The 24969-nt window shown below is 46.5% G+C and overlaps 1 protein-coding gene across 9 annotated transcripts in view; it reads right to left on the bottom strand.

The window, feature by feature from the left end:
- The window catches only part of ARAP1 (ArfGAP with RhoGAP domain, ankyrin repeat and PH domain 1), a 104449-nt gene that overhangs the window by 46888 nt on the left and 32592 nt on the right, over positions 1–24969 (bottom strand). For 7 of the 9 annotated variants that reach the window (XM_072610949.1, XM_072610951.1, XM_072610947.1 and 4 more), the window contains exons 2-4: positions 20519–20686; positions 18950–19740; positions 142–287 (exon numbers count right to left, since the gene is read on the bottom strand). In XM_072610949.1, coding sequence (XP_072467050.1) covers positions 142–287; positions 18950–19677 — 874 coding nt within the window. In that variant the 5' untranslated portion in view covers positions 19678–19740; positions 20519–20686. Of the gene's footprint in view, positions 1–141; positions 288–6321; positions 6348–7804; positions 8051–18949; positions 19741–20518; positions 20687–24969 lie in introns of those variants that run through there. The other 2 variants (XM_072610955.1, XM_072610954.1) reach the window with 2 other exon arrangements.

Genomic DNA, 24969 nt, shown 5'->3' with positions numbered 1-24969 from the left:
TTACCCCAAATACACATTTCCTTAAAGTCCACCCAGCTCATTTCTTGGGCTCCACACAATATCAGTGGAAAGCAGTCAAGAACAATCACTGAACCCTAAGAAACAATGATTATTAGGAATTCAGAGAAACAGAAGACTCACCAAACTCAGGCAGTGGTCGGGAGGGCTTCGGGGGGATTTCTGGAGCACTGAGGGAAAGTGGAGGGGGCTGGGAGGGAATCTGGGAGAGCGGGGATGAAGGTGCATCAAGCTCGGGCTCTGGTGACTTCTCCTCTTCTGTGGGGAGGCTACAGGAGAAAAAGATACTATGGGCCAAATGGACTCATGATGATTCCTCACTGTACCATGACCCTTGAGCCTCCAAGGATGTCTCAGAACAAGAGGACAGTGCCAGAAGGTCATCCTGCCCATCTGCCTATCCCCATGGGAATCTCCTTGCTGTTCCCACACTACCATCTCTGCCATGTAATCTCCCTCTTAGTCTCTGCCTCCATCCCCTTAGCTCTGATCCAAGCCTCGGTCTCCTGTCCTCCCGCCTGCACAACTGTAGCAACTCCCCACACAGAGATCGGGGAGACTGAGGAAGATAGAGATACACAGTAACTGGGAGATACAGCCATAAATTTGGAACTGGAAGGAAACTTTGTTGTTGTTCAGTTGTTTCAGTCATGTCTGGCTCTTCATGACCCCATTTGGGGTTTTCTTGGCCAAAATACTACAGTGATTTGCCATTTCCTTCTCCAGTTCATTTTACAGATGAGGAAACTGAGGCAGATAGGGTAAAGTGACTTGACCAGGGTCACATTGCTAGTGTCTGAGCAATATCTGAACTCAGTACGATGAGTATTTCTGACTCACAACCCACACTCTATCCCCCATGCTTACCTGTTGCCCCCAGGAAGGAAATCTAGAGACTATCTATTCTGATCCCCTCATTCATTTACTGAATGCTTACTCTGTGCCAGGCACCGTGCTAGGCAAAGACAAAAACGAAACAGTCCCTGCCCTCAAGGAGTTTACACTCTATGGGAGAAAAATAATGTGTAAATGGAAAAGCAAAGCAAGTCATACATGAAACAGACACAAAGTGATACGATACAAAGTAATCTCTGAGTGCAAATAGCACGATCAATTGGGGAGATCAAAACTGGCTTCCTGTAGGCAGTGACAGATAAATTTCGAAGACAGCCAGGGGAGTCTACAAGGAAGAGGCAAGGAGGAAGTATTAAGCCTTAGCACAGAGCCTCACACATAGCTGGTGCTTAATCAATGCAGAAACTAGGTGGTACAGTGGATAGAGTGCTGGTCCTGGAGTCAGGAAAAACATGAGTTCAAATCTGGCCTCAGACATTTAGAACTATATGACCCTGGGCAAGTCACTTAACCCTGCCTATCTCAATTCCTATCTGGGCTAAGGCAATAACCTCTTAATTGATGCTCATATTTCCAGTCTCTCTCCCTTCTCCAATCCATACGCCACACAATTGCCAAAATAACCTTTCTAAGATATAAGCCTGACCTCATTCGACCCTCATCAAAAAGCCTTTGGCAGATTCCTATTACCAAGGATAAAATACAAAATCTTTAACTTCCAGTCTCACCAGAAAACATCTCTGGTCACCCCGCCTCTAGTCCCACCCTCCTTGGGCAAGCTTTGGCCAACAGCCTTCCCGTCAGCAAAGACTTGCTGACTGGGGGAGAAGGGGGAGAAAGGGGAAACAGAGACAGCTCAGCACTCAGCATTATTTCCTTAAGGGAAAAATACAGATTATGAAACCTATCTATAATCACAGCCCATCCTGGCTTGTTCCTGCCTCCTATCTGCCCTCTATCTCCTTGGGGCCCAGAAATAACATGGCCACTGAGCCTCTCCCTGACTGGTCTCCTGGGGGCTTTCCTAGGCTCAGGGTGAAAGGTGTGAGGGAGGTGGATGACAAAGTCCAGTCTCCATTCAGTGGAGCTTTCAAAAGCAACTTTTAGCAGGAAGTTGGGAGGAAGAAAGCACAGAATGCCCTAGCTAGGAGGAACCTGGAGACCTCATGGTCCAGTCTTCCTGAGGGAGAAACTGAGGCTCAGAGTGGGAGAGGGCACTACCAAAGACCCCACATGGACCTAGTAGCTAAGGAAGAACTAGTCCAACACTACCACCCTAGACAAGTCCCCATCCAGTCACTGCTTGAAGACTTTTGATGACAGAGAATTACTTTCCCCAAAAGTCTTATTCCACTTTGAAACAGTTATACTTTTTAAGAGGTTCTACTTATATTGAGCAAAGATCTCATCCTACAACTTCCTCCCATTAGTGACTTGTAGCTCTGTCTTCTGGGGTCAAGTAGAACAATGCCCCTCCATGTGACAGACTGACAGACACTTCACGATTGCTATCATGCCCCACCCCCACCCAAGGCTTCTCTTCAACAGGCCAGACATCCACCATTCCTTCAGTTGATCTTGGGCACAGTGTCTCATTTCCTTCTCCTTGTGGCTGCCCCACTCTGGAAATGATCCAACAGCCAAATATAGAGGCCACCACTGGACCATTCAAGTCCTGTACTCAAGCCAGCCTTGCCCAGGATGGATATTAGCTGATCTTTCTGGCTCAGTCTGAGGGAGGCTGGGGCTAATGGCATAATAAAGTGAATAATAAATATCAGAGAGGTAGCATGTCATAGGGAAGAGAAAGACAATCTCAGAGCCAGGAAAACCTGGGTTCAAGTCCTACCTCAGTCACTTAACCTCGTGTTCTAGGTAACTCTCTAAGACTATAAGTTACCGAGAACATGATGATCTAAGATGGTAGAGGGAGTTTCCATGCTAGGAACTTCCTATAACAATGACATAATAGGTCTAGTTCTTTCCCCTAACTGAGCTCTCATGTCTGGGGTACTTTTTGGAAAAGTGAGGATGACTGGCTGAATTTTACAAAAGAGGAAACTAAAGCATAGAAGGGGACATAGGATCATGAATCTAGAGCCCTTTCAGCTCTCAGGGGTCTCAAACATCATCTGATCCAAAACCTTCTCATCTGTAGATATTCTGTAAATAATCTCCTTTATGCTCAGGGAGATTAAGGAGCTTCCCCAGTCACACAGGGATCAGAAGTGAGATTCAAACCCAGGTCCTGTGATTTCTGAGCCAGGGCTCTTTTTCCTGTACCAAGATCAAACAGTTTGGAAAGGTCAGAACTCAGGTCTCTTCTTGTGACATGCACTGAAGAATCTGCCCTCCCTCTGACAAGTGACTTTCTGGCCTCCATTAGGATGGCCCCCATAGCCCCAACTAGTCTGTTTGAGGTGGTGTCATCAGCCTGCCACTATGACACAGAAGCCCTGCAGAATCCTACATTTGCAGTGTACAAGGCTCTGCTACTTGGTCGCACCACTTTGCCTCAAATGTAGACTTGGCTTGTATTGGCCCCTTTCTCAGAAAACTCTCCTTTCTTTTTTTAAAAGTTGTTCATCCCATTGGGGCCCTTGTCTTCCCACCTTGGAAGGCAGGTTCTGGCTTTCTAATGGGCAGGTACTCTGCCCAGTGACTGACCCAGTCTTTCTTGGCTCAGGTAACCACCTCTTTCTACCTACCCAGAGTTTATGGAACAGCTTACACATCAGGAACTCTGGAGAAATGACCTTCCCAAACCCTGGAAGCTCCCATGGTTTTCTAACAGATCTTCTTCCCTCCTATAATCTCTCTCCATTTCAACGTATCTTTCATATACTATCAAAATTGCCTTCCTAACATACAGGCATGACCACATCACTCTTACCTTCAAAAACCTCCAGCTGTTCCCTAATAACTAATGAATTAAGTTCAAATACTTTTACTTGGCATTCAAGTGTCTCTACAACATGGTATCCCCTGACTACTGCAATATCTATGCTCCTTTCTTTAACCTTTACACTCCACTCAGGACTATCCCACATATGTATTCCATCTCCCATTTCCATGCCTTTGCATTGGCTGTCCCCCATGCTTGGAAGGCTTTCCCTCTTCACCTCCTGAGAATCGCTTGTTTCCCTTAAAACTCAAGGATAACCTTCTACATGAAGTTTTTCCCTTTTCTTAACTGGTTCCCCTTCAGTCTCCCTATTATTCTCCCATTCATCCTTCACAGGGCTGCCAAACAATCTCCTTATGGCATAAGCAGAGGCATGAGGTCTGCCCATGTCACCACTCTGCTTCAGAATCCTTCAGTGACTCCTTTATTACCTACATGATAAAATACAAACTCATCAGCCTGGCATTCATGGTCCTCCCTGATCTGATTCCATTTTGCCTTTTCAGCCTCATTTCACACTGACCTGGATGACGAGACTATACCAGCCATCTACCTTGTCCAGGTGGTCACATCCACCCTGGAGGATGCTTGAAATGCACTCCTTCCTCATCTCCACTAGTTGAAGTCTCTCTTCCTTCAGGACTTCCCCCAGGAACCTTTCTAATCTGCCCCACCCTCTTCACCTTTCGTCCAGGCACAGATGAAAATGGTATCTATCTCCTCAAATTTTCCTAGGCCATTTTGTCCAGATTTCTCCTTTACACTCATCACATATGACACCTTCTACACTGTAGCTGTCTTTGAAATCTCTTTGTCAAGCACAGAACCTTATATGTAACAGGTATCTTTACATGATAGACAAGTTTACTCTAAAATATCTCCATACAGGTTTGTAACACGAGACCTGTTAGTTCCCACACAACCCTGCAGCAGGACAACATGCAGTGTGCCAACTCTCTGGCAGCAGAGATCAGATTGGAGGGGCTGTCCCCACCCTCTAGGACAGTCCCCATGGTAATCCATTGGCCTTAGCAAGCAGAAAGACTCATAGAGTCAAGTCTTCATTCCTGAAACTGGATGTCTTCAGTTCAGGACCCAGGGCAGAACTTCCTTTCTGGGAAGTACCATGATTCATAGGTGGCTGGTCAAAGGTCCCATCATTCATTCATTCATCTAGAACTCATGACAATGATGTTCTAACTCTTGGACTTTAGATAAACCCTGATCTGCATGGCCCTAGTGGCTACAGTCAGGAGCTGAGATGATAAAGGGAGACAGCATTATATGAGAATGCTTTAAGATTTACAAAGTACTTTACATATGTTATCACATTTGATCCTCACAACCAAGTGAAGCAGATTATTTGCATTTTACAGATGAGAAAATTGAGGCTGAGAGAGGTTATATAACAAGGTCACAAGTAAGTACTTGAGACAGAATCTGAACTCAGTCATTCCTCACTCCAAGTCCAGTACTCTTCCTATTACAACAAATAGCTTTTGCTGAAGAGAGGAAGCCCCAAACGTCTGACAGATTTTTCTTGGGGTCTCCCACAGGTCTCATTTATCCCCTAGCACAGGGCACCCTACTTCATCAATCCTATTCTCCCTCCTCCACTGTCTTTACTTTTCTCTCTGAGCCCTAGCCTGCTTCCTCTAAACTTGGTCTGAACCAACCCTAGCCCTTCCCCAAGTATCACAAGACCCAAGAGGTCATTAGGCTCATGCCCTGGGCTAGGCCTCTCAGGGACCTCCTACGGGAACCAAGCTCCCTCTTGGTGCCCAGGTCCCAGCTCCTTCCTCAGCCTCTCATTCTTGTCTTGCTGTCTTAAAGCAAAGCTTCAGGGAAGCCCTGCTCCCTACTTTAGACACTTTCAAGTCACTTCTTCTTGGTCTGGAAAATAGGAGCTGGGAACAACAGCTGTACCACCCACTGTGCAGGGTTGCTGTGAGCCTCAAATGAAGGTCATTTCATTTAGATAAGCATTTATTAAGCCCCTACTGCACATAAAGCAGACAATGTATGTAAGGCATTTTGTAAACTTCAACACATCGAAGAAATGCCAAGAAATATCAGACAACTGCATCAGTGTCCTCCTATCTTTCCTCTGTCATATGCAGAGAAAAAGAGGCAGAGAAATAGAACAAGATACTGATGCTTCAAGACAAAGAGAAAGAAGAGGAAAAACAGAAGCGAAAAGATAGAGACACTAGCGGCCTCTCTCCAGATCCTCTGGGCCCCACTCCATCCTCATCTCAGCTCAGACCTCAGTCTCTTTTCTCTACAAGACAGCAGCAGCCTCCTCAATGACCTTTCTCTATGTGGAGTCATTTCTGACCACATTAGGAACCTGCTCAGGAACCTGCCATGGCTCCCCTGTGATTCATAGACTCCAAATTCCTCAGTGTTGTCATTGGAGTCTGCCTTCAATGTCCCTTCTCTCCCAGCTCCCAGATGCACACTCATTTCAGCCAGGCCAGGCACCTCACTATCCTCTCCCAACATAAGCCAGGCTCATTCTAGCAACTGTGTCATTTGCTCACTTGATCTTCATATGTAGGAAGCTCTCTGGACTCTTCTCCACATCATCCTCATTCTTCAAGGCGCAGCTCAAGCTGCTTTGTCCTTCAGAAGCCTTACAAGCCCAGCCAGCCTCTAGGGATCACTCCCAAGTGATCTTGGGGGAGAGGGAGGGTGGAGCTTCTGTGAAGACTCCCTTAGGTGTCTGAACCCCTTTCACCAGACACTTTCATCCACCAATCTGCACCACTCATCCCCTCATTCCCAACAACCAAAGCTGTCCCAGAGTGGGATGGGTTGCTCCAGGAGGGTCATTGGAGGTCTTCAAAAAGAGTCCGGATGAGTTCCTGTCAGAGGTATTTGAGAAAAGATTTCTGACCAGTTACAGATTACCTCTAAGGTCCCTTCCAGGCCTAAGTCTATGTATGACAAGTATGGAAAAAGTTTAGCCTTGGGCCCCATCTGGACAAACTCTGGCACTCGCATATCTAACTCCCCCTTTGTTATTTTCTAAACCAGGTATTTCTAGTACCCCAAGACACTGAATTAATCAGTTACAAAGTCCCAGCCTGGGGGGAACAAAAATCCAGCCATATTTGTAAAGGTCATCCAAGCCACCAGCCCCTGAGAAAGGTCGTGGGGGAAGGAGGCAGCTGCACAGAGCCACATCCCCAAACCAGGCCTGCCCTGATAAAGCTACATACAGCCTCTGGGGTTCAGGGGGTGAGATTCCCAAGCAATCCTGGGGGAGAAGCATCTCAGGAGCTCAGGAACTACAGCCTGGGTCCATCTTCCTGGCTGAGGATAGGGTCAGGAATAAGGAGAAGGGAAAAGAGAAAGACTTCATTCTTCCATTCCTATACTGGCTGCCTCCATGTTAAACAGCATTTCCCAGAGGATGGGGAGAGAAGGAGAAACATCACCAGAGATAGTCTTATAGAGACAAAGAACTAGAGAGACCTGGGAGGGGGCAGGGAAGGGGGAAGGAAAGTGAGGGATGAAAGAGAGAGGGATAGAGAGAGGAAAAACAAGAAGAGGAAAGAAAAAAGGGGAAAGGGAAGAAGGGAGAGGGGGGAGAAGAAGAAAGGGAGGAAAGGGGGACAGAGAGAGGGAAAGAAAGTAGAGAGAGGAAAGAAAAGAGATAGACAGACAGATGGAGAAGTAGAAGGAAAGAAAAAGAAAGAAGGAATCAAGTCAAAGAGAGGAGCAAAGACTTGAAGAAAGTCAGAAGGAAAGATGTAAAAGAGAAAGTAACAGTGAGGAAGGCAGAATGAAAAGTGAGAGTACAAGAGATGGAGAGAAGAGCAAGAAAAAAACAAGGGAGAAGATCAAGAAAGAATTGATTAGAGGAGGAGAATGCAAGTGAAATAAGAGTCACTGGGAGGGGAGGGGGAGTCAGGAACAGACCCACACTGAGCCATGGCAGCCGATACCTTCCCAGACTCCCCAGATCGCTCTGTCAGGGGGCTTTGCCCCAACTGACCAACTGACGCCACACCCGCTCACCCTCAAGTCGTAGCCTCTTCGTCCTCCTCTGTCTGTCTCTGGCCAGCTGTGTCTCATAGAATTTGTGATATGTGCATGTGTGTTGGCTTTTTTGCAGTGTGCTGTCTATCTGTGTGTGCCTGTGGGCTTGTTCTGTGTGTCTACGTGTTTCTCTCAGTGGGTGCTCAAGGCTGAGGTTTCAAGTATGTAATTGTGAATGTCCATCTGTTTTCTGTGTGCATATAGGTACCCCTGTGTTTGTGTGTCTCTATGCCTGTCCAGTGCTCCGCCTGCTTCCTGCTCCCCGCCTCTCCCCCTCCACCACTTGATACTTCCTGAAAACATGATCCCACAAAGAGAAAATGAAAAAAGCCACCCAGAATCCCCTGGGGCAGATACTTCCTCCCCAGCTCCCCCAGTCTAAATGCCCCCCAAAATCCTTCACTCCCTCACCTTCCTCCCCAATCATGTGCTATCCTTTATTGCCACTGCTGGCCAGGATAGGAGGCGAGAGGTTGGGGATGTCCCCTTCCCCCAGCTCAGTTCTGAGGCATTAAGAGGGACTCTCCCTTCAAGAGACCCAAAACCTTCTCCGGAGCTTCCCTAGCAACAAGTGACCATCTACTTGGGGACCTAGGATTGGCTAGGGAAGGACGAGGTTTTCCAAAGGGACTGGGAGGACATGCTTTGAGGCATCTAGGCTAATTCCCTATCTTTTTAGAGGGGGAAAACGAAACCCAGAGTAGGAAGTGACTAAGTAAAAGCAGAAGCCAGTTCTCAGAACCCTCCAGCCCAGGAGCTCTCTACCATGTCACAAAATTCTGTGTCCCCATGTCACCTCTGCCACCCTCCCAGAACGATCCTGGCTGAGTAGGATGGAGACCTGGGATTGGCTGGGCCAAGGGTAGTCCCAGGAAAGGAGGAGCAGGTTTCCAGGATCTACATGGAGAGCCACCATTGGGTGGAAAGAGCATCCCAGCTCTCCCCAGACATATTATAAGATCTTGGCCTAGACCTTTCCATGTCTGAGCCTCACTTTCCTCCTTTGTAAAAATGAGGGACTTAGACTAAAAGGTCTCTAAGGTCCTGATTAGTTCGGTCATTCTGTATGAATATATAGTTCTATATCCCTAGAAATACATGCACGTACACACACCGAACAGAGAGGAATACCCCAAGTTAGATGGGTCCCTGACCCCAAGTCACCCTCAGGCTCTGTTCTGAGCCTGGGGATCTCTGAGGCTCTTGCCCCAAGGTGTTAGCCCAAGTTTACTTCAGCACTTATTGTCAAAACAAACACACACAGATGGACACATATGCAAGCACAGATGGGCAAACAGTGAAACACAGATGGAGAACGACCCTCCCCTTCTCCATGCCTCCCCCCCACAGAGAGCAGGCAGACACACACACACACACACACACACACACACACACACACACACACACACACACACAGATTTTCATAAGCTGCCTTAGCAGTGACCTCACAGTTAATGAAGTCAGAGTTGGCAGGAACTTCAGAGGGCATCTCACCCAGTCTTTACTGAGATCATCAGTCCCAGCTATAACCCACCGCACCCCCGACAAGTGGCCCCCAACCCTGTGCATGAAAACATCTGGGGACAGAAGACTCCCTTCCTACTTATGTAGCCCACTGTAGTAACTGGATGGTCCTGAGTGTTGGGAAGAGGAAGGAAGGAAGGAAGGAAGGGAGGAAGGAAGGAAGGAAGGAAGGAAGGAAGGAAGGAAGGAAGGAAGGAAGGAAGGAAGGAAGGAAGGAAGGAAGGAAGGAAGGAAGGAAGGAAGGGAAAAAGGGAGAAGGGAGGCAGGGAGGGAGGATGTACTTATTTAATTATTATGTGTCAGGTAATATGATAAGCACTTTACAAATATTATCTCACTTGATCTTGGCAACAACCCAGGAAGACTGATTATCCCCATTTTACAGTTAAAGAAACTGAAACTGAAGTAGATAGAAGGGTCGGACAGCTAGAGTCACCTGAGACCCGATTTGAACTCAAGTCTTTCTTACTCCAGGCCCAAAGCTCTATCCATTGAGTCACCTGGCTATCCCAAGTTCAAGATAACCCTCTGGGCTCAGGACTGTACCTTTTGCCCTCCCCTTCTTCTGAGCTCCACACTTGCATGTTCAGCTCCACATGGATGTCTCAATGGCATCTTAAATTCAACACATCCAAAGCTGAGCTCATCAACTTACTCCCTAAACCTGGATCCCCTTCTAACCATTCATCTAAGCTTTATTGTTTGCAACCCTGTGGTTAAAATATGGTGGATAAAGAAAGAAAAGCCTGAGTTCTAATCCTGTCTCAAGTACTTATTACCTGTATAACTCTGGGCACAGCAACCAGGTGGAGCAGTGGATAGACAGCCTAGCCCAAAGGCAGGAACACTTATTTTCCTTAATTCAAATCTGGCCTCAGACACTTACTAGCTGTGTGAACCTGGGCAAGTCACTTTACCCTGTTTGCCTCCATGTCCTCATCTGCAAAATGAGCCGGAGAAGGAAATGGCCAATCCCTCCAGTATCTTTAACAAGAAAACCCTAAATGGGGCCTGGAGAGTGAGATCTAACTGAAAACAACCAAACAACAACGAACCCTGGACAAGTCACCGAACCTTCTGAGACTCAATGTGTTCTTCTGTAAAATGGAAATAACGATGGGAATAGCCTCAACTTCATAGAGTTCTCATGAGGATCAAATGGGACAAAGTATATTGAGAATTTTGCAGACCTTAATGTGAGCTAGATGGAGAGAGATGGCTAGGTGATAGTACAGCTAGAGGTGATGCATTTCCAGTGGAATGGCCAGGCTCAGATCCTAGGATCATAGCATTAGAACCAGAATGGACCAACTCCCTCACTTTACAGAAGAGGAAACTTGGGAGGAGGTCTTCAGTGGAGTGCCTCAGGGGTCAGCATTTTGCCCTGCTTAGTTTAATATTTGTATCTGCAACTGGGAGGAAGGCATTGGATGACATGCTCATCAAATCTCCAGCTGACACTAAACTGTGAACGTATAACACACTGTGCAACAGAATCAGTATCTGAAAAAGGCAATGACAGTTGAAAATGATGGGCTGAAACAGAGAAGACGCCTCTACGTGGCATAGTGGAGAGAGTGTTGTGCATGGAGTTAGAAAGACCTGATTTTAAATTCAGTTTCAGACACTAAAAAGCCTGTGACCCAGGACAAATCACTTCCTCTCTATCTGCCTCAGTTTTCTCAGCTGTAAAATGGGAATAATCATAGCACCTACTTCCAAAGGTGGTTGTGAAAATCAAATGACATTTTTATAAATTAATATTTGTAAATTATTTTACAAATTTTATAAATTTTTATGAGATAAATTTAATAGAATAAATACAAAGTCCTGCACAAGGGCTCAAAAATCAACTCTAGTACATTTCATGTGGACACAGGTATGTGGAACTGGAAGGAACCTTTGAGGTTGTGCAGCCCAGTCCTCTCATTTTACAGATGAGGAAACCAAAGCAGGAAAGTGAAGTCACGCAGTTATAAAGGCAATCAGTGGTGTGGACTTGAGCCCAGGTCCTCTGACTCCAGGGCCAAAAGTCTTTCACAAAAATAGACTAAGAGTATGGTCAATAACAGAATGTGTGAAAAGCTCTGGGGGTTGGGGGTGTCACCAGTGGACCTTAGCAGCCAAAAAAGGCAATTCAATTTGGTTGAATTAGGAAAGGCACCATGTCCAGAAGGAAGTGATAGGTCCACTGTTCTCCCCACTAACGAACACCATCTCAACAAATGATCCTCTCACTCCATCCTAGGCCAACTGTGGACACCTCTAATTGCTGGCAGAGTTTTCTTACGTTCCTACCTCTCTGCTCCTAGTTTTGCCCTCTGGGGTCACCCTGAGCCAATCTAATCCCTCTTCCAACATGGAGGCCTTTCAAGAACTTTGAGGACAGCTCTCACAACTCCCCCAAAGTTTTGTTTTTTTTTTTTATTCAAGCTAGAATCCCCAATGCTCTCCAATGCCATGCTTCCAATTCCCTTCCTATTGTGGTCTGCCTCCTTTGGGCCCACAACAGTTTGTCAACGTCCGTGTCAAAATGGGGCAACCACAACTGAACATTATCTTCCCAAAACAGAAGGACAATCACTTGCCATCCTCCCTTCATGTCTGCTTAACTGAATTGACCACAAATGCCCACTTCTGTGCCATGATCTAGCCTACATTTCTCCACCTCATCCATAGGACTAGGATAAAGGCATAGGATTTAAAGCTCAAAAAAGAAACTGGAGATCATTCAATTCAATGTTCTCTTTTTACAAATGAAGAAATGGAGGCCCTCCCCCCCAATAAAGGAAGTGACCTGCCCAAGATCACACAGATGATAAGTGGCAACACCAGGATTTCTGGTCAGACCACACTGGTAACATTGTGCTTTGTTCTAGGAGGAACAACTTAAGGATGTTGACAGGTTGGAATAGGTCCAGAGAAGGGAACTGGAGATTATATATGGGAAGGCTGATCTGATTTAAAGAACTGGGCACATTTAGCCTAGAGAAGCGAGAACATGGTGGGGATGAGGAAGACAGAGTTGGCAGTGGCACTCAGGGTCTATCAGTCATGTGGAAGAGGGATCTGGCTTGTTGTACTTGGTCTTAGAAGGCAGAAATAGAAGAAATGAGAGGGAAGTAAAAAGGAGGAAACTTAAGGCTTCCTACAAAGCAGAGCCATCCAGCGTGGGAAAGGGTGGCCTTGTAATGTAGTGGCTGTCTCCCTTCCAGGCCTTTGAGCAGAAGCTGGAAAGCCCAAGTACCAAGGATGTCATCAGGGGATTCCTTATGAGGTCAGGCTAGACAAGGGGACCTCTGAAGTCCTCCCGCAGGTACAGAGTTGCCAGATCTTCCCTCTCTTCCACTGTTCACAGTCAATCAGTTCCCAATTCCAACAAGTCTCTTCCCTCTCTCGGGATCATGGAGCTAGAGTTGAAGGGGACCTGAGTATCAAATCAAGTCAAGGCAACAAGCATTTATAAAGTGCCTACTATATTCCAGGCATTATAAATATTCTCATCTGATCCTTACACCGACTTTGGGAGGTATTATTATCCCCATTTTACAGCTCAGAAAACTGAGGCAGACAGAAGTGAAGTACTTTCTTAGGGTCACACGGCTAATAAATATCTAAGGCTGAATTTGAACTCAGGTGTTTCCGACTTCAGGTCCAGTGTTCTTATCTTATTGTACCACCAGCTACCTTATTAAAGAACTCCTTTGACTACACCCTCAATGTCTCCCTAATGAGCCTATGCCTTCCTCGAAGTTCTTTTCAGCTGCTGAATGAATCTACTTCCTTTAAAGTTCAACCATTTATGGCACACTCTCCATGAAGCTTCTTAATGCCCTTCCCCGCATCGTAAGCCTCAGCAGTAATCAGTTTGCACATCTGTGCTGCTGCACTGACCTAATATAACACTAGGTATTGTAGGTATCTGTGTCCTACCAGTCGTCAAGCTCCATGAGGATAGGAACTAAGCCTCATTCAACCCTTCACCTGCCCCAGCACAGGGCTCTGCAAACAGTAGGTGCTTCATTAATGTCTATAAATTGAATTGTCATAATCTAACATAGTCTATTTCTCTCTCCTTTTTTTTTATCCTTACTACTAGTTTATACATTCTCCAAACCAGGACTGGGCCTAATTTTATCTAAATTTTATTCTAAATTTTATCTTCCCTACTATCAAGCAAAAAGCTTAGCACATAGTAGATGATCATTAAATGTTAGTTCTTACAGACAGTCTTCTTTATGTTGATCCAAACTTTACCTCTTTGTGATTTCTTCCCACTGCTCTGGCAGCTAGATGGCACAGTGGATAGCATTCTGGACCTGGAGTCAGGAAGACCTGAGTTCAAGTTTGGCCTCAGACCCTTACTAGCTGTGTGACCTTGGACAAGTCACTCAACTTCCGTTTACCTCATCTGTAAAATGAGGATGATAATAACACCTACCTCCCATGGTTGCTGCAAGGATCAAATGAGATCATATTTATAAAGCACTTAGCAGAGTGCCTAGCACAGAGTAGGCACTATATAAATATGTATTATTATTATTAGTTAAACGGCATTTGTGACTTCCACACTCTTCAATATCAGATCTGCTGTTACTATTTTCATGACATCTCTTATATATGTTCCCTTTCCCCTCCTCTGACACAGCCACCACCCCCGTACATGCTCTCATCACCTCACAGTAGGACTACTGGAATAACTTTCCTGTTGTAACAAGTGCCGTCCTGGCCTTGTCTCTCCTCCCTCCAGTCAGGTCTCGGCTCATTTGCCAAAGTGATTTTCCTAAAGCACACTTCTGACCATGTCAGCCTGTACTCAATAAACTCCAGGGGTTCCCTATCTCCTCCAAGAGCAAACCTTACTTACCAGAGACCTTCCTCCCTTCCCAGGCATCCCACACCTTTCTGCCTTCCAGAAACTCAATGATGCAGCACCGTTACCATGGAGAATATTCCCTCTCCAGACTCTTCATCTGCACTGACCCCAAACTGGAGTGTTCCCCCTCCCCACCTCCTATTCCATTCCAAGCTTCCTTCACTTCTGCAAGACTCAGCTCAAAGCTGACTTTGTTGCAAAGGCTTCTACCAGTGCCCTCTCCCTGCCTTCCAGTGCCTTTCTGCTAAGGCTATCTATCTCCCACTTACTCTGTACATAGTGTGGGTGGACATAATTTCTACAGATTGTCTGGCCCATTAGATTGTGAGCTCCTTGCTGGCAGGGCTCAGTTTTTCCTTTCTTTTTACTTTCACTGTTTAGTACAGTGTTTAATAATGCTTATTCACTATAGGTGTGAGAGAGACAGAGAAAGAGAGAAACAGAAAGAGAAAAAAGAACAGATTCAGAAACAAAGGAGGGTCAGAGAAAGACAGATAAAAACAGAGATAAAGAAGTGAAAAGAGAGAAAAAGGGACAAAAAGAGAGGAAGATGAAGGAAAACAGAAAAGACTGAAAGAGAAAAAGAGGTAGAGAAAGAAATAAAAATAAAAATGAAAAGCTAAAAAGAGTGAAACAGGAGGCTAAAAGGCAAAGAACTAGACAAAGAAAGAATGAGTGACAGATGCAGACACACAGAGAAAGAAAGAAATGGAGAGAGGGAGAGAAGAGAGACAAAGAAAGGAAGGGAAGAGAGACAGAGAGAGAAAAGAAAGGAAGGAGAGAAAGGGCGAGGAGAGAGGAGAGAAAGGGTGAGAAAAGAGGAGAGAAAGGGTGAGGAGAGAAAGGGAGAGGATAGAGGAGAGGAGAGAAGATGAGACAGAGAGAAAGAGAGACAGAGAGTGTGTGTCCTCAGAGGTTATCTTGCCCTTGCCCCTGTCTCTGAGGGACTGGCTCCACACTCCATGCAGACAGCTACATCCCTGCCCTACTGTCCATCCTGGCATCTCCCACCCTCAGTGAGGAAGCCAGCCCTGGATCCAGCCACCATCTCTCACGCTGTCTGTCATTCTTACGCATCTACCTCACTTCCAGCATGGATCTGGGATGGGCCTTCAGGGGTCAATGAAGTAGCCCTGGAGAGACCCTGTCTCTCCTGTTTCAATCTTCTCTCTGACCCAAATCAGAGAAATTCCAAACACCTGGAGACTACCTCTCAGTCAGAAAGTATTGTCCCTCCTCCCTCCTCTCCACACATTTCCAAGTACCCAGAGCCCAGCTCAAGCCCTGCTTCCTTCACACAATCCTCTCAGAACCAGACCACAGAAATCACCTCTTTCTTAGGGTTCCTATATGGCCTGGCTTTTGGTTTTCTCTGCTCCTTCCTGTTTGTCTATTCCCTGGGTGTGAGCCCTCTCTTCAGCCAGGTTAGAAAGTACCCCAAAACCAGGCCAGATTTCTTCCCCTGCCTATGCTGGCTCCGAGGATGGGGAATTTCCGAGGGGAGGATGGATGGAATCTTGCAGTTGGGTAGGGAAGTGTTAGGCCAGAGATTTGCCACTAGAGGGAGGCATGGAACCAAAGACAAGACTGGATCCTTCCTCCAAAAGCCTGGGTCCCTGCTCTCCCAGCCCTGGAAGTCAGTCCATCAACAAGCATTTATTAAGCTCTGACTGTGTGCTAGGCACTTTACTAAGTTCTGGGAGTACAAAAAAAGGCAAAAGCACTGTCTCTGTCCTCAAAGAGCTGACATCCCAAGGAAGGGCAAGCATGCAAATAAATAGGTACATACACGTAAGATATATAACTGGAGGTAAGCTTAGTGAGAAGGTGGGATTCCAACTGAGTCTTAGAAAAAGCCAGGGGCAGGAGAATCTAATGCCCCACATGGACTCCCACTATTCCTTCTGCCTGGCCTCAGCTGTGATCTCGGCCCAGGCACTGACACCATCCACTTCCCCCAAAGTTCAGTCGGCCCTCAGGTAAGCCTTGTTCCCTCTCCCTGCTCAGCTTCTCTGTAGCTTCTCCCCATCTTCATCCTCATGGGCCTCGTTCCCTGAGGCAGAAACCTCCTCATTGGCTCTCCACTTCCAATCTCTGACCTCTAGACACAGAGCAAGGGAAAGTCAGGGAGAAAAAGATAGATAGATAGGGTTAGATAGATAGATATAGAGAGAGATAAAGAGAACAATGAAAAGAGGAACAGACAGGCAGAAAGAAATGAAGAGACCCAGGGAGGAATGTAGAGAGGGACATACAAAAAGAGGAAAAAAGAGACGGAAAAATGAAGAGACAAGGGGGAAAAGAGAGAGACAGACACAAGGGAGAGAGAGAGATTAAGGGACAGAGAGAAAAAGAGAAAATACAGAAGACCTGACTCTACCACTTATTAGCTGTGTGACACTGGGCTAATGATTTAACCTGACTCCATTTCCTCATCTGTAAAATGGGAAGATTTTTGTGAAGATGAAATTAGTTGGTGTATGTGGAAGCACTTGCACTGTAAAAAGCGCTTAACATGAAGTCCACAGAGCAATGCGTAGATTTCTCTGCCATTTACTTTACTTTTCTCATCTGACTAATCTTTGTTTTCTTTTGTTAAAATTTAATCTTTTGTGAAAAACATAATATTGAGAATCAGTATGACTACCAAAACTTGTCTAGTTACCAGTTTCAGTTAAATTAATTTCAATGAATAAACTTTTATAACTTTTAAAAAAGAGAAAAATCCAAGATATATGGAAGTGATTGTAGAAAACTGAAAACAAATAAATTTTTTTTTTAAAAGAGAGAGAGAAATTTAGAAAGGCACAAGGAAAGAAAAATAGAGAAAGGCATTAAGACAGACACAGAAAAAAAAAACGATTGAGGCAAACATTTGTGTCCTTCTCTCTGTCCCTAGCTGGCTGATCCCATGCCCCTACCAATCCTATCACCTCTACCCCTGAAAGATTCACAGCACCCTCTCCTCCTCCAGACTCCTGTACACAGGGGCCATGAGCACCTTCCACAGCCCACTTCTGACCACATCCATCCCCTACTTGGAACCTGTTTTGGTTCACCACTACCCACAAAGAGACAAAAGGAAATAGTAACATAAGGGAAACACTGGATCTGCCCCGTCTGCCCAAGGGAGCATTTCTGCCAGGTTTCCAGTAGTCACACAAGCCTGGCACTTTTAAAAATCAGTCATACTGCCATTGGGCTCACTTTCCCAATGCCAGTGGGTACTTCAGGTATCAATCAGCACATGACCTACGAGTCAAAAGAGGAGTCCTCTAGTCTGGCTGCATAAGAAGCCCCTCCACCTCCCACCAACAAGTAGCCATGCTGGCTTCTCCTCCCAAGGAAACCCACTCCTCTTTGGATCTCTCTAACTCTTAGCAAGTCTGTGGTTCCATCAAACCCTTGCCTCTGCATTTGTCTGCATTCTTTGCTCCTAGTTCTCCCTCCCACCCTTGAGACCTGGCAGGCCAAACCTACTCCCTCTTCCACAAGACACCTCTGATAGTTTAGGACAGACACGATACCTCCACTAAATCTTCTCCTCTTGGGGTTTATGCCTCCCCACTTTTTTCAATAAATCCACATGAGGGAGGGTCTCCAGACCTTTCACCATCCTAGTGCCCTCTTCTGGATGTTTTCCAGCTTCCGACTGTCGTTTCAAAGCTGACAACAACAGCGCAGAGGTGGTGATCCTAGGGCAGAGGACAGCAGGACCAGCCCCTCCCTAAACCTGGACCTGCTACTCCTCTCAATAAAAGCTGGCATCATCTGAACTTTCTTGGCTGCCCTGTAATATTGTTGACTTCAAACCCCCAGGTCGCTGTCAGAACTCTGTCTAGCCATGCCTTCCCTACCTAAGTTGGTGAGCTTCATTTTTTTAAGCCAAATATAAGACTTTATTTTATTACTTTCAATTTCTTCTTATTAGGGTCATCTAAACATCCTAGCCAGTCAAGATTTTGAGGGGATCTTGACTCTTTCATCCAAAGTATTAACTAACCCTTCCTGCCTTTGGGTCATCTGCAAATCTGTTTAAGCCTGTCATCTATGCCTTCTCCAAGTCGATGATAAAAATGTTCAACAGTCCAGAGCAAAGCCCAGATCCCTGGGGCACTCCACAGGAGACCTCTTGCCAAGCTAGCTTCAGATCATGAATGACTACTCTTGTGGTCCAGCCATTCACTCTATAAGGAATTCACCTACATTTCTAGCCTCCATCTCTCTGTCTTTTCACAAGGAGAACAGGAAAGTTTGTCAAATATTTGCTAAAAGCTAGGTAAATTATATCGATGGCACCGCCACCCTGACCTCCCAGTTCAGTGACCCTGTCCGAAAAGGTAATGAGACTCATCTAAAATGAACTGTTTTTAAGAAAACCCAGATTACAAGGGTCAAGGCTGCGCCCACTTTTCTCTCAAGCCACACTGGGTCCTCCTCTCCAGCTGGACAGGCTCTAGGCCTGCCCAGAATTTCCCTATCTTGAGTTTTCGCTCCCTGCTTCCTCTCTGCCACCCCCATTTTTACCTACTGAAGTCTCCTGTAGTCCAAATTTCATCGTCCAAATTAAGATATTGCCTCCTGCAGAAAGCTGCCTCTCCCTAGAACTGAGCTGAGTCTTCAGAGCCTTAAGCCATGATCTCCTCTCTGTCCAGGCTACCTTCCAGCAGCCCTGAGGCCAGAGCTATGTCCCCTGTCCCCTCCCCCACTCCAGCTGTCCTTACCTGACCAGAGACTTGGGCAGGCTGCTCCGAGGAGGGATGCAGGGTGCTCTGATCTCCACCTGGTGTCGTTTGGCAGGCAGTGGAGGCAGCACAGGGTCCCTAGATGGGCCAGGCTCCAGAGGAGCAAAGGGGGCAGGAGGTAGGCAACTCCTTCGGGGAGGGATAGGTGGGGCAAAAGCTGAAGGAACTAAGGCGGGAGTCTGTGCTGAGACTGGGACTGAGACTGAGACTGAGGCTGGTGCTGAGGCCATTGCTGGTACTTGGGCCATGGATAGGTCTGGGGCTGGGGCTGGGACTGGGGCTGGGACCATGGCTGTGGCTAGTGCTGGGGCTAGGGATAGGTCTGGGGCTGGGGCTGGGACCATGGCTGTGGCTAGTGCTGGGGCTAGGGATAGATCTGCGGCTGGGGCTGGAACACAGGTTGGGGCTGAACGAAAGACATGGCGCTTGGCAGGCACAGGCCGGGGAGGTCCCCGAGGAGCTGGGGCAGGGGCAGGCCTACGGGGCTCCTCAGAGTTAGGGGCATAGGCCCGCTGGAGACCAGAAAGGATTCGTCGGCGATGCCCAGGCATCGTGACACCCATGTGGAGGAGTTGTCCATCGCTCAGGCCCCGGCAGTCTGCTGCCCACACTAGCCCATACTGTTCAAAGTGCCCAGCATACTGCTCCAGATGCAATGCCCGTAGCCACTCAACCACAGGCAGCGCAGCCCCTACCTCCTCCGCCATGGCCTGGAGGGCAGCAGGGGCACTGGCAGATCAACTGGAACTTCAGCTCATCCCCACCTGCACCTAGAACCAGACACATACATACAAAGAGAGAAGCCAGAAACATGTCAGAGGGCAGAAGGGACCTCAAAAATGGGGGTGAGGGACAGAGGCAGAACCAAGGCCTTGTACCCTTACTTCATGTAGGAGGAGCCCCAAACCTGGATAGGGGGAATGGTACCAAATAATCAGGCAGAGATCACAGGAGAAAGAAATACCAAAAAGGAAGATATTATAATGGCCCCTTGTTGCTTCTTTGTAGAAGTTTGAGGATCATGGAACTTTGTGTGTACATATACACAGTGTGTGTGTGTGTGTGTGTGTGTGTGTGTGTGTGTGTATTATTCATATGTTAAGTTTGCTGATCTTGCTTTTTAATTTTTCCTTCTTTAAAAAATTCTTTGTTATACGGGATAGCTCTCTGGAAAGAGGAGAGAGGGATAGAGTGGGAAATATAGTTACGTGAAAACAAAAGATAAAATAAAAATTTATTTTTTGAAAAAAGAAAGGCAGGCAGAGACAGAGACAGTGCAACAAAGAGGAAGAGGTAAGACTCAAAGAGAGAAAAATAAGTACAAAGGGCAGGATGTCAAGAGTAAGAGAGAGAGGGTTAAGGCTGGATTGGTCCAGAGACATAGAGTTCAAAGGCCCCTTCCTGGAAGGCCTCCTCCCAGGAACTCCCATCCTCCCTCTGCCAACCCCTTTCCCCCCACACCCATGCAGAAGGGGATGTCTCTCTCCTACTCCCACAACACCAACCCCCCATTCCCAGTTCCCAGAGGTCATTCCTCCCACCACTCACCTGGCCACTGAGGATGGCTGGAGACTATGCAAGGGGGCCCCCCATGGCCTCAGAGGTGGAAACTGCAGGGACACAGGCCCACGGAGAAAGGCTTTTGCATCCAAAGTTTGTAGGGCAGTGGGGCGGCCTGGAAGAGGGTAGATGAAAATTCCAGGTCTGGTCCTGGAGCTGGAGGCAGAATGGAGGGAAATTAGAAGGCCAAGAAGATAGGTCAGACCAGGGAACTGAACTCACACAAAAGAGGTGAGGAGAGACAGGAGAGGAAGCTTTGTCAGAGACCCTGAGAGACCCAGGAAATAATCAGTCTCTGAACAACTCATCTCTTCTGCCCTCATCTGACCACATCTGGAAGCCTGTGCTCAGGGTGGGGCATCACCATTTAAGCCAGAGGGCATCCAAGAGCGGACAAGGTCTCAAGTTCATGTCATATGAAAAGGGAAGATTTAATGGGGGGAAATGATCCTGTTCTTCCAATATTGGAGGGCTGCTACATGGGAAGGGAGTGCTTCTTGCCCTCCTTGGCCCCAGAAGGTAGAGCCTAGGGACAGTGAGGAGAGGCAAAAAAGGGAAATAGCCTCAAGGTAATGATAGACTTCCCAGTAGTGGAAGTGCCCTCAAGTGGAGTGGGCAGCACTGAGAGGTGTGGACTTCCCTCATGCGGAAAGTCTGCAAGGCCTGGCCGGACGACCACGACCACGTGTCTGACTGAGCGATAAAGGCAGTGTTACTCTGGGCTCACCCTGCCCTCTACCTGAGGCTTCACAGTCAGAGGTAACCTGAGGCCACTCAGCCTGAACAGACCTTACAATAAAAGAGGTCAAAGACAACGGGAATGGAGCAAAGGCTTCACCTGGGCTGAGGGCCCAGGGTACTTGGGAATGGCAGGGGTTCAACATTAAATGCAGTATGTGCAAAACAATATAAAAATGGACATCAACCAGAGCCACAACTAGGTGAGGCAACCAGGGCTTTGTCCCAGAAAGACAATATCCAGGAACTGCCCTTCCTTCCCTTCCTCAGGCTCTCCAAGATTGCTGGTCTTCCTTGGGTCCACGATGAACAGTATAAATCTCTCTGTTGTCCAGTTCCTGGGCTACCATGCTTGAAGTCCCATCATCATGTCACCCTTATCCTTGGATCTGTCTGCCCCCAACCATAACAAGGGTATGGGGCTATTGTCTCTGGGACCCAACTTACCAGGTGGGTTTTCCAGGCCCAGTTACACCACTGATTGAACTGTGCTCTGCCCTGCCTACCCTACAACTGTTCTTTTTGCCCCAGGAAAAAGAACTTCTAGGTACTGCTCAATCATCAACTATCTTAGAGAGGAACTAGGTGAGGCTATGTAAGAGCAGCGAATTTAGAGCCAGGAAAGAAGGGTTCAAGTCTGGTACTATTTCTTATTGGCTGTATGAGCTTGAGCAAGTCTCTCTCCTTCTCTGGACTTCATTTTCCCCCATCAGTAGAATGGGTACAATCTACCTCACAGGATTATTCTGACCAAAAAAACTCTTTGTAAGCCTTGAAGTATAAGAAAAGTGTTCTTCCTGGTCCATCCATTCAGGGGAACAATTTGGAAGCATGCTCAAAGGGCTATAAAACTGAATACCCTTTGACCCAGGAATACCACTTCTAAGTCTATATCCCAAAAAGATAATAAAAACAGGAAAAAGACCCACATATACAAAAATATTTATAGTGGATATATAGAGTGGATGTGTATCAACCAGGGAATGACTGAACAAGTCGTGTATGAATGTAATAGAATACTATTGTGCCACAAGAAATGACAAGCAGGCAAAAACCTGGAAAGACTTATATGAACTGATGCTGAAGGAAGTGAACAGAACCAGGAGAACACCGTACACAGTAACAGCCACATTGTGCAATGACTGACATTGACAGACTTAGATCTCACCAACACAAGGATCTAAGGCAACTCCAAAAGACTCACAATGGAAAATGCTACTCACATCCAGAGAAAGAACTCTAGAGTCTGAATGCAGATGGAAACATACTATCTGCTCTCTTTTTTTCTGTTATTTTGTTTTGTTTCTTTTTTCTCATGGTTCTTCCCATTAGTTCTAATTCTTCTTTACAATGTGACTAATGTGAAAATGTGTTTAATGTGAATGTATAAATAAACAGAGCCTATATCAAATTGTTCACTATCTTGGGGAGAGGAGAAGAGAAAAAAGGGGATAAAATTTAAAACTCAAAAGTTTATGGAAGTGAATGTTGAAAACTAAAATAAATTTTTTAAAGCGTTCTTCATTTTATCATTAATAATATTATTAACTATATGTTGTAGAGGCATCTAGGTGGTACAGTGGCTAAAGTACTAGACCCAAGTTCAAATCCTGTCTCAGATACTTACTGTCTGTGTGATCCTGGGCAAGTCACTTAACCTTTCTGCCTCAATGGATTGCTGGGAAGATAAAATAAGAAAAAATATATGCAAAGCACTTTGCAAATCTTTAAGTGCTCTATAAATGCTAAGATCAACTCAGGCATGTTAAGTCATCCTGCTATCCCCATCATCCCAAAGGCAAGGCAGGTGAACCAGCATTTATTAAACACCTGCTGTATGCCAGGCGCTGTGCTAAGGATAAAGGATACAAAAGAAGTTTGTAAAAGACCACCCCTGCCTCAGTGGGGGATACAAGGAGCCACCAGCTCAACACAAACAAGAGAGAGACACGAGGGTGTGAAGAGGAATCATCACTAACTTTAGAACAGCTGCCATTTACATCAAAGTGGAACCTTCCAGAGAACTTTAGAAGTATGTCACTGGATGAGGCAAGCATTGCCGCTATTGTCATTTCACAGGACGGCACAGGAAGGGGATTGCCCCAACTTGCACCCCCCCCTCACATATCTAGTGAGTGCCAAAATTCAAACCCAGCTTTTCCTGGCTCCAAGTCCATTATGCCATTATCTCTATGGAGAAGAGACCCAAAAAGAGAGACCAAGATGCTGTCTGTCTCACTAAGCTGCCATTCACACACTATATACTCTATCTCCCACTTCCACACGTTTGGTCCCATGCCTGGAAGGTTCCCCCTTCTTGCCTCTGACTCTCAGCTCCCAGCTACTCTGGCCTCCTTTAAGATTCAACTCTCACTATCTGCAGGATGCCTTCTCCATCTCCCCTGATGTTAATCCCTTCTATCTGAGATTGCCTTCCATTTTAACAGCATTCTCTTTCAGGTATGTGATTATTTACACTGTCTCCCCAGTGGATTTTAACTCCCTGAAGGCAGGGATTTCCTTTTGCTCTTCTGTATCCTCAGCATTTAGTCCATGATGCCTGACACACGTGCGCTTCATAAACATTTATGGGTTGATTGATGCATCTTCTTGGTATATGGTTATTTACGCATTTACACTCCAACTTCTTGAGGGCAGAGACTGACTATATCTTTGTCTCTCCATTTATCCTCAGCACTTAATAAATAATAAGCCCAGGACTTAATTAGCGTTTGTTAACACTGAGTTCCATTGCCCTCACTGAGCCCTATCCACCCCTAAGGCGCACTGCCCTCCTCTACCTGACACTGACAAGAGGTCCTCCTTGGCCCATGTACCAAAGGCCCCCAATTACCCATTATTGTTGTTGTGTTGGGGTTTTGGGGTTTTCTTGACAAAGATACTGGAGTGGGTTGCCATTTCCTTCTTTCTCCAACTCTTTTCTCAGGTGAGGAAATGAAAGTGAACAGGGTTAAGTGACTTGTCTAAGACCACACAAGTTAATAAGTGTCTGAGGCTGGATTTGAACTCAGGTCTTCCTGACTCCAGACCCTGCATTCTATCCACTACGCCACCTAGCAGCACATCTCTGCAGACACCCATTTCCATATACTTGACCAGTGACAGATAGCACTAGAAACCCTCCCTGAGGCAGTCTAACCCAACACCTTCCCCTTCCCCCTCGTTTCAAGCCCAGGAAATGTTGAAGAAATACATTTGCATAGAGCTGTGCATGTGTGACTCAGGTCTGTCACAACTTCTGAGTGTCTAGAACTTCTTCAAATTCCAAGCAGCCCCACCAGCTGATCCTCTTCTGAGCTCAGTTCACTCCCATTCAGAGTGTCCCCGCCCCACCCAAGCCCTAGGGGAAGAAGCCAGGCCAACAGCAGCCAAGAGCTACAAGGATGGGGAAGGATGCGTGAAGCCTCATTGGAGAAGAGGAGAAAAGGAAGTGGGTTGGAGCTCCCAGGATCACGGACTCAGACATGACAGAGACGTCACAAGTCATCCGACCCCCTCATTTAAAAGATGAGGACCCTGGAACCCCAGTTACAAAGTAGCACAAGTAAGATTTGAACCCAGGTTTTTTGATTCCAGAGTCTGTGTAATTTCTTGTTGCCTTTGACCTCAGACGCCTCAGAGGCTGAAGGTCTCCCAGGCCCTTGATCCCATGGGTGCCAACCCACAGCCAAACCCCAAAC

The sequence above is a fragment of the Notamacropus eugenii genome, chromosome 5, assembly GCF_028372415.1.
Source record: "Notamacropus eugenii isolate mMacEug1 chromosome 5, mMacEug1.pri_v2, whole genome shotgun sequence".
NCBI classification, from domain to species: domain Eukaryota; kingdom Metazoa; phylum Chordata; class Mammalia; order Diprotodontia; family Macropodidae; genus Notamacropus; species Notamacropus eugenii.
The sequence above is the reverse complement of the archived record's forward strand: the minus strand, read 5'-3'. Positions and strand labels throughout refer to the sequence as shown.